We start from the raw sequence: 15,961 nt of genomic DNA on the forward strand, positions 1-15,961 counted from the left end.
GAATCAATTTCTACAACTTTATATTTCCACTTTATTGCAGTTCAGAGAGAAATAGATTTTTTCCAACCCAGTTCAGGTCAGCAGGTCTTCAAAGGTAATGAATTAGATTTTATTTCTTTCTAATGATCTTCAGATATGTCCAGGATTTCACCTCTACAAACGTATGATGACCTTAGAGAGTAGGATACATTGCTGATTAACCTGGCAGTTTATAAAGTAACGGCTTCAAATAAAAAGAGGGTAAAACTGGCTCCATCATTTATATTTGTAAAACATTGACAGAATCCATTTTCTGGCAGTATTACTTTTGATATTTTATATGCATGTTGCTCAAAATACTTAGGACTACTTCAGTTAGGTTTTGGTTAAGAATGTTCCTGTTAATAGAATATTGTTGTAGTTTGGTATTTCTACTTTTGCTTTATTCAGTCCCTGTCACTTCATTCTGTTCTTCTTTGTCATTTTTATTAATTCATTTTTGTTGGTTATTCTCTGATTTGTATTTAGTTCTCCATGTTTGCTTTCTTCAAGTGTCTTCTAAGTATTTGAATTATTGTGGACCTTTGAGATAAAGTAAACCAGAAAATCTCCATTAGCTTGTTACTGTTTGAACACAATTACTTGTTTGGTGAACAATATGGTGCATATTTCCATTTTATGTTAGAGAGATCATTTGAGTCTGTGTACTGTCCCTGATGAACAATATAATTACAAAATAACCCAAAACATTCCCTTTGAGATTTTTGTATTTTGAATAATTTCTCATGTTTATTTGTGTTACTTTACATTCTTATTCTTAATGACAACTTTACTTCAACCAGCTGCGATCAAAAAAGAATATTTTAATTTGAAGGCGGATCAAGAAAAAAAATAATATCCGGCGGAAGTGAAGCCAAACCGTTGCTAACGTTAGCTCACTGAAACAACTGCTAACGTGTACTGATGTGTGGAAGTTTTTACAGACAGTTATTCTGTCTTATCTCAGATTAATATTTTATCACTTAAAGATGAGTTCAGTCCAGAATCTGAGAGAGTTGATCAACGAGCGACTAACTGCTGCTGCTGAAGAAATATTCACAGAGTTTGAGAAAACCATCGTCCAGTACGAGGAGGAGATCGATCGTCAGCGCAGACTGCTGGATAACATCTGGAAACCTGAGATAAAGTTACACACAACAGGTTTGTGGAACTGTTATGGTCTGAATGAGCTGATAGAAGTAAAGTGAGGAGCTGCGGTTTGTGTGGATGAACAGCAGGATAACTTTCACATTTCTCTACCGACTCCATGGTGGTCTTTAAATTTCAGGGTTCATAATAATCCCAAAGACATCAGGCAAACATCAGCTCACTTACTTTGGTGACTGAATATAAATAATTGTCCTAATGAAGTGTGAAAGTGACGCTTTCCTTCATTCATGTATAATATATGGTGATTTGATACATATGAAATGTACAGAAAGTCTTTTTCTTTGTGAAAGTTTCCTTTTTTATCTATGCCCCATCATTTTAGCTTTTCTCGTCCTCCATGTCAAACCCAACTCATTCACTCTGACACACTGCCAAATATATTACTATATACTTCGCTGGGATGCACTAACTGATCAATTGTTTATAGTAATTGACCAGTAAGTATGAAAAAATATTACCACAGAACAATTGGCCATATCCCTGGTGGGAAAACGTGACTTTAACAATTCCTTATGACAATAATAACTTCATTTCAGCCACCAGGTTTTTGAGGTCATTGTATTCCAAACAGAGTAAAACAGAACAAAATCCAAATGAAACAGTGGGACACCGGCAGTCAATGTGCTTTCTGTCATTTTATCACAGTGAAATGATTAAGTTTCACTGCAAGACAGACAATTTCAAATGACACAGTTATATTTATTGATCTCAGGTGTTACAGCAGTGTAACATGTTTACATGCTAACCAGACTATTGTACAGTATAAATAGGATGGAATATAAATGTGGTATCATATCAAATGAGCTGCAGTACTAATAAAACAGTTTACAGTAGAGTACAGCAGTTGAAGGAACGACTGCTCCTGACATGGATTAACAGAGACTTTTCCAACTCTGCGGCTCTGTGTTTCATGGAAACCTGACTGAACGGGACCATCCCAGACAGTGCGCTATATCAGCCGAGCAACACCCAACATCCAAAAAATCAGTGCTCCTAAGTCCAACAGACCAACAGTCAAATGACAAAAATTCTTCACAAAAGTTTTCAGGTGACATGCGGATGGTGTTTATACAGAGAAGACAGAAAATGACAAAAGAGACTGACAGCAAAATAAAACATATCAGCTCAATAACATCAATGCAGCATGTCTCACAAACTGTATGCAGTGGAGCAATTTTAATTGTAATTTATGTCAAAACTGTTCCATACTGCACAGAAGACATTTGTGAGTTCTCTGTAGTTCTTGTCATGGTTGTGCTGTTTCTGCAGAAGTGCAGGATTTTATGTTGCACAGAAATATAAGCCCACAGTGAGGAAGAATGTGACAGAAACAAAAACTGTCCAGACAGTGCTTGGGCTACAGAGGATTAATGATATTAGCTCAGCTGTGCGTCACCTATTATCACCTTTAGCAACCTCTTTTTTTTGTCATTTTTTCTTCTAGACCAGTCTGCAGCAACATGTCCAGGAGGAGAATGTTCTTGCTGAGCAGAATGTCTGCAACCAGGAGAGGAACTCCAGTGTGGACCAGGAGGGCCCAGAGCTTCCACAGATGAAAGAGGAGCAGGAGGAACTGTGCACCAGTCAGGAGGGAGAGCATCTTGTACTGATGCAAGAGGCTGATACACTGGTTCAGCACAACTCCAAATGTGAAGAAATATCTGGAGAAATATTTGGACTTTCTGCTAAACGATTCGGCCAATTGGATGAAGACATCGATTATCGGCGCAGGCAGGTGGATATGATCTGGAAACCACGGATAATGTTACACAGAATTGGTATGTAAAACTATGATTGTCTTAATGAACTAACACAGGAATGTGACTAATGTAAGATCCTAATTAGAGTTCTGGGTTACATTTATTTTCCGACAGAAATTCTGCTGTTGCATCTTAACTCATTGATATTTACTTGAACTGTCTATTTCTTGAATCACCGTTGCTTGGACATATCAACATGTCCACCATTGTTACTCCGCCAAGGAGCAGGGGAGCTATGTGACGATCGGCGTGCGTCTGTCGGTCTGTCGGTCTGTCTTTCTGTCGGTCGGTCGGTCTGTCTGTGTGAAACATTACTCAAAAATGGACAAATGGATTTGGATGAAATTTTCAGGGAAAGTCAGAAATGACACAAGGACCAACTGATTAGAGTTTGGCAGTTATGCGGCTTATAGTCTGAATTCATGGCTTTGTTATAGATTTCCCATTGCCAGATAGAGCAGCCGGCATGGCATCGTATGTAGCCATGACATGAACACTGTGTCAGTTACCTGCTGACGATCACATGATTGCAATGCTACTACAAAATGACCGTGATTTATCAGTTGGAAATCATACAAGGAACAAATGATTAAAGTGTGGGGATCTTTCTGAGTCCCATCAATTCCTGCCACCCACTACGTATTTAGGTCATGCAATGCAGCAAACCCCAGCCAGACACGTTAAGTTCTGCCGTCAGCTTTATTTTGAACACAAATTCACCTTTCTGTCCTTCACTCCTTTCTTCAGGAAGCACCGTCAGATCTTATCGCCATTGCAGCTAGGTGCTTCTAAGTTTATACACATCTTTTATTAGCCAGCAACAGCTTGAAACCGTTTTCCTTCATCTTTATGTGAATTTTCGGACTTTTCGGCAGCGTCTTCGTCATGTCAAGAAACCGCTTCTAAGATAAACACTTCCTGTGCTGCTGGAACGATGACAAAGTAAAAGCCCACAACATTAAAAATACATCTTCAAAATAAAAGTATGAAGGGAACGATCGTTTGGACACTAATAAATCAAAGACTTGCCAAAAGTGATGAACTGATCAACAGACCTTCATAAGAGTAATTTATATGCAATTCGGTATTCATACATAACATGCACGAGCATAACACATGCCTGTGCTCAGCACAAGGTCATTTTTTATTAAAGATTTCATCCGTCGGAAATGATACTGAGCAGCCTTGGCGGAGTACTGCGCTCTCTGAGTGCTTTTCTAGTTTCATTTTTGTTTGTTTTTTTAGATTTATGCCAGCACTGTGCTATTCTGCACAGATGTAATTTCAGAACTTTCTCTACTTCTAGTCATGGTTGTGCTGTTTCCACAGAGCTGCAAGACTTTATATTGCTGTTAAGGTTGAGCACACTGTGAGGAAAAATGTGACTGCCCAGACAGGGCTTGGGGTTCAAAGGATTAAATGTCTTCTCTCAGATGTTTGTTTCCTCATAATAATAATAGTAATAATTGTAATAATAAATTCTATTTGAAGGCACCTTCTCGGCACTCAAGGACACTGTTCAAACAAACAGTTTCATATATAGACAATACAAATTATAAACAATCTGACCGTTCTGGTGGTCAGAGGATTAAAGGTCTTCTCTCAGATGTTTGTTTCTTTATCATCATGTTAATAACTTTTTTCATGTGCTTTATTATCCCTTCAGACCACCAACATCAAGATGTCTGTAAAGAGGGGAATGGTCTCGCTAATCAGCAGCTCTGTAACCAGGAGAAGAAGTTTCGTCTGGGCCAGAAAGAGGCAGAACCTCCAGAGATAAAAGAGGAAGAGGAGGAACTCTGCACCAGTCAGCAGGGAAAGCAGCTTGTACTGAAGCAAGTGACTGACACTTTTCTATCGACTTCAACTGATATGGACAATGACCTCAGTGAACTAGAACCAAACAGCAACCACCTCCTCTCTTACAATTCACCAGTAACCGTGACCCCACATCAGGAGGGAAGCGAGCATGTAGACTCACGTTCAACTAGAAATGCAGCGCTGAAGCCAAAGAGTCATAGCAGTTGCAATGTACCCAAGTCTTCATTGTCAGAACATCACTGTGGTATTGGTACAAGTGAAAAATGTATAAAATATGATGTTTTTGGAAACACCTTTCAGAATAAGTACCAAATCAAGAAACATCACCAAATCCACAAATGTGTAAAACCAAATGCTTGCAATACATGCAGAAGAAGTTTTCGTTCACGGTCTCAGCGGAAAGTCCATATGAAAATTCACAGCGGTGACAAGCTAGATGCTTGTAAAGCATGCGGGAAATGTTTCAGTTGTGGTAGTCATCTGACTGCCCACATGAGAACTCACACAGGAGAGAAGCCATTTTCTTGTCAAAGATGTGGGAAAAGTTTCAATCAACATGTTCATCTGACTGTCCACATGAGAGTTCACACAGGTGAGAAGCCATATTCTTGTGAAACATGTGGGAAAAATTTCAGTGAACGTGGTAAGCTGACTCTCCACATGAGAACTCACACAGGTGAGAGGCCATATTCTTGTGAAACATGTGGGAAATGTTTCACTCAACGTGGGCAGCTGACTGTCCACATGAGAACTCACACAGGTGAGAGGCCGTATTCTTGTGAAACATGTGGGAAAGGTTTCAGTGAACGTGGTAAGCTTACTCTCCACATGAGAACTCACACAGGTGAGAAGCCGTATTCTTGTGAAACATGTGGGAAAAACTTCACTCAACGTGTGCAGCTGACTGTCCACATGAGAACTCACACAGGTGAGAAGCCGTATTCATGTAAAACCTGAGAAAAAAGTTTCATTCATTGTCATGATTTGTTGTACCACGCGAGAACACACACAGGTGAGAGGCCGTATTCTTGTGAAAAATGTGGGAAATGTTTCAGTCCATGCAGTCATCTGATTAGTCACAGGAGAACTCACACAGGTGAAAAGCTGTCGTCCTGGAACAACTCTGGGAACAAAGCTTAGTAGAACACGCATTCATTCACATTGTTCGGGGTAAAAGTAGGTCTTGTAGCTTCTGTGAGTTTATTGCATGTCAGTCTGAGACACATGGATCTTTAAGAATCTGCCAACCTGTCCAATGGATGCATGGCGACTTCCAGAAGCACATTGCATTTACGAAAGAGACAACTGGAGACGTCATACTTCTGAGGAATGGCCTAATGGTTTATTTCATTGGTTATCAGTGTCTGCTGGAGCTGAGTGGAAAGGGATGATGTTGCTGAGATTTAATGTAGTGAAAATGAGTTTACACATCAACATAATTTTTGATTTAATTATTTTCGTAGTTCTCATGTTCAGTTCATGTGTATGTAAATAGGTTCCTTTCCTTGAGTGCTCCTTTTCCTTTTGAATTGTGAAGTTGCAAATTTGATTTAATTTTTTTAGAATTTCATTTCATAATTTGATCAAATAGCTCCACAGGTTCTCCAGTTGCTCACTTTTCCGATGAAGTGTGACAATGTCTTAGATATCATAGACACGAAAAGCCAAGTGAATATGCACAGTGATTTTTATATTTATTTATTTTTGTCCATATAAACACGACACAACACCATCGAACAGCTTTTAAATGTGAGCTCCCACATCCTCATATTCACTAATTACAGCCTGGTAACATTCTGGTATTCATCTCCAAACCTGTGTAGATAGTTATTTAACTTATTTCACCATACAGATGATTCATTTGAAGCAAAAGTCTAACATTTCTGCCTGTGAAGCAATAAAGATTTTTGTTTTTTTATCATTATGTATTGACAGTAAAAAAAACAACAAATACCTGTAAATATGTAAATAAACATCTGTTTGTGCTTTATTTTTATCAGTCTAAGTTCATATAAATCAAGTTTAACTGTGGATTTAGTTGACGATTTTACACAGACTATAATGGACTCCATGGATGAAATCCACTTTGAAAATCTCTGGAGACAACTGCTAAACAAAGCAGGACTGAACCCAAATCACAGCCAAGTGTAAGAAACTTAAGGCTGAATTTGCAGTATGAACAAGGACACTTCTGCCATAAGTTCCATGTCTTTACTTATGTCATTTAAACGGTAATTATCCAGTAAGTGCCATCCACAATAAAAATAACCCATGACTGCATTAAAATGTATATAGCAGCATAATGTAGTAAATGTATTGAAGCAAAAGTTCAGTCCCTGAATGTTGTAGCTGCTGCAGGTGGAACCAGTTTGAACTACTTTATATCCAGTTTTATACAATGACAGATAAGTCTGAGGGTGAGAGGAAAGAACAAAAACAAAGTTCTGATCCACAATTTTTCTCTGATGTTTTGCTGAGATGTTCACCATTTAGAGGTTAAAATCACAATCTGGTGAAGCTGTTAACAACTCATAGATGTCTGAAATGTCGATGCAACTACACACTGCTTTCTGTAGGATGCCAAAATGGAAACTACTACGTTTATCTTCAACAATATATTGTGTTTTCAAAGCTTGTTATGTTTTCCATTGGGTCAAATCTTACACTTAAACAAGAGCAATTCAGATAAATGAAGATTCAGATAAATGAAGTACAGTAGAAAATGCAATAATTTCCTCTGAAATGTGCTGGAGGAGACAGATAAGAGAAGTACTTTAAAAATGCACTGACATGTCCACAGCAGTAAATGTACTGAGAAACTTTACTCTACTAGTGATTGCAGTTTGTATGTTGTTTTGCTGTTTTCAGTAGTTCCTGGAGGAAAGTGAGACTCATTGGTGATTAGAATCTCTATTGTTTATTACTTCATGTTCACTTGATATGTTGCCTTCCTACTTAGTGAGTTGTGGTGGTAAGTAACTCAGTGCATTTGCCCACATAATGTATTTAAATACAAATTTGACTTGAGTGAATCAATTTCTACAACTTTATATTTCCACTTTATTGCAGTTCAGAGAGAAATAGATTTTTTCCAACCCAGTTCAGGTCAGCAGGTCTTCAAAGGTAATGAATTAGATTTTATTTCTTTCTAATGATCTTCAGATATGTCCAGGATTTCACCTCTACAAACGTATGATGACCTTAGAGAGTAGGATACATTGCTGATTAACCTGGCAGTTTATAAAGTAACGGCTTCAAATAAAAAGAGGGTAAAACTGGCTCCCAATCAACAGTATCATTAACTCACTAGTAAAACATTGAACATGACAATCCATTTTCTGGCAGTATTACTTTTGATATTTTATATGCATGTTGCTCAAAATACTTAGGACTACTTCAGTTAGGTTTTGGTTAAGAATGTTCCTGTTAATAGAATATTGTTGTAGTTTGGTATTTCTACTTTTGCTTTATTCAGTCCCTGTCACTTCATTCTGTTCTTCTTTGTCATTTTTATTAATTCATTTTTGTTGGTTATTCTCTGATTTGTATTTAGTTCTCCATGTTTGCTTTCTTCAAGTGTCTTCTAAGTATTTGAATTATTGTGGACCTTTGAGATAAAGTAAACCAGAAAATCTCCATTAGCTTGTTACTGTTTGAACACAATTACTTGTTTGGTGAACAATATGGTGCATATTTCCATTTTATGTTAGAGAGATCATTTGAGTCTGTGTACTGTCCCTGATGAACAATATAATTACAAAATAACCCAAAACATTCCCTTTGAGATTTTTGTATTTTGAATAATTTCTCATGTTTATTTGTGTTACTTTACATTCTTATTCTTAATGACAACTTTACTTCAACCAGCTGCGATCAAAAAAGAATATTTTAATTTGAAGGCGGATCAAGAAAAAAAATAATATCCGGCGGAAGTGAAGCCAAACCGTTGCTAACGTTAGCTCACTGAAACAACTGCTAACGTGTACTGATGTGTGGAAGTTTTTACAGACAGTTATTCTGTCTTATCTCAGATTAATATTTTATCACTTAAAGATGAGTTCAGTCCAGAATCTGAGAGAGTTGATCAACGAGCGACTAACTGCTGCTGCTGAAGAAATATTCACAGAGTTTGAGAAAACCATCGTCCAGTACGAGGAGGAGATCGATCGTCAGCGCAGACTGCTGGATAACATCTGGAAACCTGAGATAAAGTTACACACAACAGGTTTGTGGAACTGTTATGGTCTGAATGAGCTGATAGAAGTAAAGTGAGGAGCTGCGGTTTGTGTGGATGAACAGCAGGATAACTTTCACATTTCTCTACCGACTCCATGGTGGTCTTTAAATTTCAGGGTTCATAATAATCCCAAAGACATCAGGCAAACATCAGCTCACTTACTTTGGTGACTGAATATAAATAATTGTCCTAATGAAGTGTGAAAGTGACGCTTTCCTTCATTCATGTATAATATATGGTGATTTGATACATATGAAATGTACAGAAAGTCTTTTTCTTTGTGAAAGTTTCCTTTTTTATCTATGCCCCATCATTTTAGCTTTTCTCGTCCTCCATGTCAAACCCAACTCATTCACTCTGACACACTGCCAAATATATTACTATATACTTCGCTGGGATGCACTAACTGATCAATTGTTTATAGTAATTGACCAGTAAGTATGAAAAAATATTACCACAGAACAATTGGCCATATCCCTGGTGGGAAAACGTGACTTTAACAATTCCTTATGACAATAATAACTTCATTTCAGCCACCAGGTTTTTGAGGTCATTGTATTCCAAACAGAGTAAAACAGAACAAAATCCAAATGAAACAGTGGGACACCGGCAGTCAATGTGCTTTCTGTCATTTTATCACAGTGAAATGATTAAGTTTCACTGCAAGACAGACAATTTCAAATGACACAGTTATATTTATTGATCTCAGGTGTTACAGCAGTGTAACATGTTTACATGCTAACCAGACTATTGTACAGTATAAATAGGATGGAATATAAATGTGGTATCATATCAAATGAGCTGCAGTACTAATAAAACAGTTTACAGTAGAGTACAGCAGTTGAAGGAACGACTGCTCCTGACATGGATTAACAGAGACTTTTCCAACTCTGCGGCTCTGTGTTTCATGGAAACCTGACTGAACGGGACCATCCCAGACAGTGCGCTATATCAGCCGAGCAACACCCAACATCCAAAAAATCAGTGCTCCTAAGTCCAACAGACCAACAGTCAAATGACAAAAATTCTTCACAAAAGTTTTTAGGTGACATGCGGATGGTGTTTACACAGAGAAGACAGAAAATGATAAAAGAGACTGACAGCAAAATAAAACATATCAGCTCAATAACATCAATGCAGCATGTCTCACAAACTGTATGCAGTGGAGCAATTTTAATTGTAATTTATGTCAAAACTGTTCCATACTGCACAGAAGACATTTGTGAGTTCTCTGTAGTTCTTGTCATGGTTGTGCTGTTTCTGCAGAAGTGCAGGATTTTATGTTGCACAGAAATATAAGCCCACAGTGAGGAAGAATGTGACAGAAACAAAAACTGTCCAGACAGTGCTTGGGCTACAGAGGATTAATGATATTAGCTCAGCTGTGCGTCACCTATCATCACCTTTAGCAACCTCTTTTTTTTTGTCGTTTTGTCTTCTAGACCATCTGCAGCAACATGTCCAGGAGGAGAATGTTCTTGCTGAGCAGAATGTCTGCAACCAGGAGAGGAACTCCAGTGTGGACCAGGAGGGCCCAGAGCTTCCACAGATGAAAGAGGAGCAGGAGGAACTGTGCACCAGTCAGGAGGGAGAGCATCTTGTACTGATGCAAGAGGCTGTTATCCTGGTTCAGCACAACTCCAAATGTGAAGAAATATCTGGAGAAATATTTGGACTTTCTGCTAAACGATTCGGCCAATTGGATGAAGACATCGATTATCGGCACAGGCAGGTGGATATGATCTGGAAACCACGGATAATATTACACAGAATTGGTATGTAAAACTATGATTGTCTTAATGAACTAACACAGGAATGTGACTAATGTAAGATTCTAATTAGAGCTCTGGGTTACATTTATTTTCCGACAGAAATTCTGCTGTTGCATCTTAACTCATTGATATTTACTTGAACTGTCTATTTCTTGAATCACCGTTGCTTGGACATATCAACATGTCCACCATTGTTACTCCGCCAAGGAGCAGGGGAGCTATGTGACGATCGGCGTGCGTCTGTCTGTCTGTCGGTCTGTCTGTCTGTCGGTCGGTCGGTCTGTCTGTGTGAAACATTACTCAAAAATGGACAAATGGATTTGGATGAAATTTTCAGGGAAAGTCAGAAATGACACAAGGACCAACTGATTAGATTTTGGCAGTTATGCGGCTTATAGTCTGAATTCATGACTTTCTTAAGGATTTCCCATTGCTAGATATAGCAGCCGGCATGGCATCGTATGTAGCCATGACATGAACACTGTGTCAGTTACCTGCTGACGATCACATGATTGCAATGCTACTACAAAATGACCGTGATTTATCAGTTGGAAATCATACAAGGAACAAATGATTAAAGTGTGGGGTCTTTCTGAGTCCCATCAATTCCTGCCACCCGCTACGTATTTAGGTCATGCAATGCAGCAAACCCCAGCCAGACACGTTAAGTTCTGCCGTCAGCTTTATTTTGAACACAAATTCACCTTTCTGTCCTTCACTCCTTTCTTCAGGAAGCACCGTCAGATCTTATCGCCATTGCAGCTAGGTGCTTCTAAGTTTATACACATCTTTTATTAGCCAGCAACAGCTTGAAACCGTTTTCCTTCATCTTTATGTGAATTTTCGGACTTTTCGGCAGCGTCTTCGTCATGTCAAGAAACCGCTTCTAAGATAAACACTTCCTGTGCTGCTGGAACGATGACAAAGTAAAAGCCCACAACATTAAAAATACATCTTCAAAATAAAAGTATGAAGGGAACGGTCGTTTGGACACTAATAAATCAAAGACTTGCCAAAAGTGATGAACTGATCAACAGACCTTCATAAGAGTAATTTATATGCAATTCGGTATTCATACATAACATGCACAAGCATAACACATGCCTGTGCTCAGCACAAGGTCATTTTTTATTAAAGATTTCATCCGTCGGAAATGATACTGAGCAGCCTTGGCGGAGTACTGCGCTCTCTGAGTGCTTTTCTAGTTTCATTTTTGTTTGTTTTTTTAGATTTATGCCAGCACTGTGCTATTCTGCACAGATGTAATTTCAGAACTTTCTCTACTTCTAGTCATGGTTGTGCTGTTTCCACAGAGCTGCAAGACTTTATATTGCTGTTAAGGTTGAGCACACTGTGAGGAAAAATGTGACTGCCCAGACAGGGCTTGGGGTTCAAAGGATTAAATGTCTTCTCTCAGATGTTTGTTTCCTCATAATAATAATAGTAATAATAAATTCTATTTGAAGGCACCTTCTCGGCACTCAAGGACACTGTTCAAACAATTTCATATATAGACAATACAAATTATAAACAATCTGACCGTTCTGGTGGTCAGAGGATTAAAGGTCTTCTCTCAGATGTTTGTTTCTTTATCATCATGTTAACAACTTTTTTCATGTGCTTTATTATCCCTTCAGACCACCAACATCAAGATGTCTGTAAAGAGGGGAATGGTCTTGCTAATCAGCAGCTCTGTAACCAGGAGAAGAAGTTTCGTCTGGGCCAGAAAGAGGCAGACCCTCCAGAGATAAAAGAGGAAGAGGAGGAACTCTGCACCAGTCAGCAGGGAAAGCAGATTGTACTGAAGCAAGCAACTGATACTTTTCTATCGACTTCAACTGATATGGACAATGACCTCAGTGAACTAGAACCAAACAGCAACCACCTCCTCTCTTACAATTCACTAGTAACCGTGACCCCACATCAGGAGGGAAGCGAGCATGTAGACTCACGCTCAACTAGAAATGCAGCGCTGAAGCCAAAGAGTCATAGCAGTTGCAATGTACCCAAGTCTTCATTGTCAGAACATCACTGTGGTATTGGTACAAGTGAAAAATCTATCGGATGTGATGTTTTTGGAAACACCTTTCAGAATAAGTACCAAATCAAGAAACATCACCAAATCCACAAAATTGTAAAACCAAATGCTTGCAATACACGCAGAAGAAGTTCACGGTCTCAGCAGAAAGTCCATATGAAAATTCACAGCGGTGACAAGCTGCATTCTTGTAAAACATGTGGGAAACGTTTCAGTTGTGGTGGTCATCTGACTGCCCACATGAGAACTCACACAGGAGAGAAGCCATATTCTTGTGAAACGTGTGGGAAAAATTTCTCTCAATGTGGGCAGCTGACTGTCCACATGAGAGTTCACACAGGAGAGAAGCCATATTCTTGTGAAACATGTGGGAAAAATTACTCTCAACGTGGGCAGCTGACTGTCCACATGAGAACTCACACAGGTGAGAGGCCGTATTCTTGTAAAACATGTGGGAAAAACTTCAGTAAACGTTGCAAGCTGATTTTCCACATGAGAACTCACACAGGTGAGAAGCCATTTTCTTGTGAAACATGTGGGAAAAATTTCACACAACGTGGGCCGCTGAATGTCCACATGAGAACTCACACAGGTGAGAGGCCATATTCTTGTGAAACATGTGGGAAAAATTTCACTCAACGTGGGCCGCTGACTGTCCACATGAGAACTCACACAGGTGAGAGGCCGTATTCTTGTGAAACATGTGGGAAAGGTTTCAGTGAACGTGGTAAGCTTACTTTCCACATGAGAACTCACACAGGTGAGAAGCCATTTTCTTGTGAAACATGTGGGAAAAATTTCACTCAACGTGGGCTGCTGAATGTCCACATGAGAGTTCACACAGGTGAGAAGCCGTATTCGTGTAAAACATGTGGGAAAAATTTCACTCAACGTGGGCCACTGACTGTCCACATGAGAACTCACACAGGTGAGAGGCCGTATTCTTGTGAAACATGTGGGAAAAACTTCCGTGAACGTGGTAAGCTTACTCTCCACATGAGAACTCACACAGGTGAGAAGCCGTATTCTTGTGAAACATGTGGGAAAAACTTCACTCAACGTGTGCAGCTGACTGTCCACATGAGAACTCACACAGGTGAGAAGCCGTATTCGTGTAAAACCTGAGGAAAAAGTTTCATTCATTGTCATGATTTGTTGTACCACGTGAGAACACACACAGGTGAGAGGCCGTATTCTTGTGAAAAATGTGGGAAACGTTTCAGTCAAGGCAGTCATCTGATTAGTCACAGGAGAACTCACACAGGTGAAAAGCTGTCGTCCTGGAACAACGGTGGGAACAAAGATTAGTAGAACACGCATTCATTCACATTGTTCGGGGTAAAAGTAGGTCTTGTACAGGTGAGAAGCCGTATTCGTGTAAAACCTGAGGAAAAAGTTTCATTCATTGTCATGATTTGTTGTACCACGTGAGAACACACACAGGTGAGAGGCCGTATTCTTGTGAAAAATGTGGGAAACGTTTCAGTCAAGGCAGTCATCTGATTAGTCACAGGAGAACTCACACAGGTGAAAAGCTGTCGTCCTGGAACAACGGTGGGAACAAAGATTAGTAGAACACGCATTCATTCACATTGTTCGGGGTAAAAGTAGGTCTTGTCGCTTCTGTGAGTTTATTGCATGTCAGTCTGAGACACATGGAGCTTTAAGAATCTGCCAACCTGTCCACTGGATGCATGGCGACTTCCAGAAGCACATTGCATTTACGAAAGAGACAACTGGAGACGTCGTACTTCTGAGGAACAGCCTAATAGTTTATTTCATTGGTTATCAGTTTCTGCTGGAGTTTAGTGGAAAGGGATGATGTTGCTGAGATGTAATCTTGTGAAAATGAGTTTACACATCAACATAATTTTTGATTTAATTATTTTCGTAGTTCTCATGTTCAGTTCATGTGTATGTAAATGGGTTACAATCCAGTTCAACTTCAGTCTGTATTTCTGTGGTGGTTCTTTGTTTAAAAAAAGAAAGAAATTAAACCAGTTTCCAGTTCAGTACAATGTGAAAGTAACAGACCTGACTGGTTTCATATCAGATAAAGCTTCAGCTTTCAATAAGACAGTTCAAGTTAAACGTTGAGTTGCACGATAATATTCAACAAGTTTATATCATTAAAAAAACAACCATTTAGATTTAATAAATTGAAATTCCTATGTTCATTCTTATGTCACCCGACAGACTCAATCCTCCTATGCATGGAGGACACCTGTGTTACACAAATGTCTGCAGAGATGTTCTACCATTCTTCTTTACTGGAATGGTTGTTTTGACCAACATTTGTCTTTTAAAATACCTAAAAGATGTTCTACTGGATTCAAATCAGGTAACATCCTTGTCCTGGTTCCATATTTCACTTTGTTCTTCAAAACAAAACAAGATTGGGTTCAAAATGGAACCTCGTGGGACCCAATAAGTGAGTAAGTGAGTTTGAGGACAATGACTTCAGTCCATGGCCACGAACTGTTCAAGATGCCATATAAGGATTCTCTGATTCAGCGTTGAGGGCAGCAGTCGGGACGAAAATCAGAACAGCAGAGTGGGTCATTAAAAACTGTTGAAAGAGCTGTTCCAGTTCTGTGATGTGGTTTAAAACCAGGCAGAAATTTTTGCTTTCAATTTTAAATGTCACGTTTTTATTTGCTGATCATTTCAGAACTTGAAATCATGCGTTCTGATAACTTGATGCATTTTGACTTCATATGAGGGGTTGAATGAATGAACAGCCAAGAGTTTACCTACTTACTTGTTTGATTTAATTTACACGAAACAAAACGAGAGACTGGTGTTTGTTGAAGTAGAAAAACAGTCAAGTTGGAAACTTTGATCCATGTTTAATAAAGTTTTGATTGTTTCTTTCCATGATAATTAAAACAACTGTGAGCATGAATAAAGGTTCTTTGCCTCACTATAACTGAGAGCAGCCTCACAAATTTTCTGTGTCCTGACTCTGATCAAACACGACTTCAGCATCTTCAATTGTACATCGATCAGGCATAACATTATGACCACTGACAGGTGAAGAGAATAACACTGACTTTCTCTTCATCATGGCACCTGTTCGTGGGCTTAATCTATTAAGCAGCAAGTGAACATTGTGTCCTCAAAGATGATTGTTAGAAGCAGGAAA

The 15,961-nt window shown here is 38.9% G+C and overlaps 2 protein-coding genes across 2 annotated transcripts; both read left to right on the forward strand.

Moving 5' to 3' along the window:
* The first annotated feature begins 2,642 nt into the window (after window positions 1–2,642).
* Window positions 2,643–6,759, forward strand: LOC129349836 (zinc finger protein OZF-like). The gene is made up of 2 exons (XM_055014516.1): window positions 2,643–2,966; window positions 4,615–6,759. The coding sequence occupies exons 1-2, from the start codon at window positions 2,741–2,743 to the stop codon at window positions 5,724–5,726; spliced, it is 1,338 nt and encodes a 445-aa protein (XP_054870491.1). The 5' UTR covers window positions 2,643–2,740; the 3' UTR covers window positions 5,727–6,759.
* Window positions 6,760–8,698: 1,939 nt separating this feature from the next.
* Window positions 8,699–14,165, forward strand: LOC111575885 (zinc finger protein ZFP2-like). The gene is made up of 3 exons (XM_023281293.3): window positions 8,699–8,994; window positions 10,449–10,781; window positions 12,416–14,165. Exons 1-3 carry the CDS (start codon window positions 8,823–8,825, stop codon window positions 13,939–13,941), a joined length of 2,031 nt encoding a protein of 676 aa, XP_023137061.2. The 5' UTR covers window positions 8,699–8,822; the 3' UTR covers window positions 13,942–14,165.
* The last annotated feature ends 1,796 nt before the right edge of the window (window positions 14,166–15,961 follow it).

Source organism: Amphiprion ocellaris, chromosome 10, assembly GCF_022539595.1.
Source record: "Amphiprion ocellaris isolate individual 3 ecotype Okinawa chromosome 10, ASM2253959v1, whole genome shotgun sequence".
In the NCBI taxonomy this organism is placed as follows: domain Eukaryota; kingdom Metazoa; phylum Chordata; class Actinopteri; family Pomacentridae; genus Amphiprion; species Amphiprion ocellaris.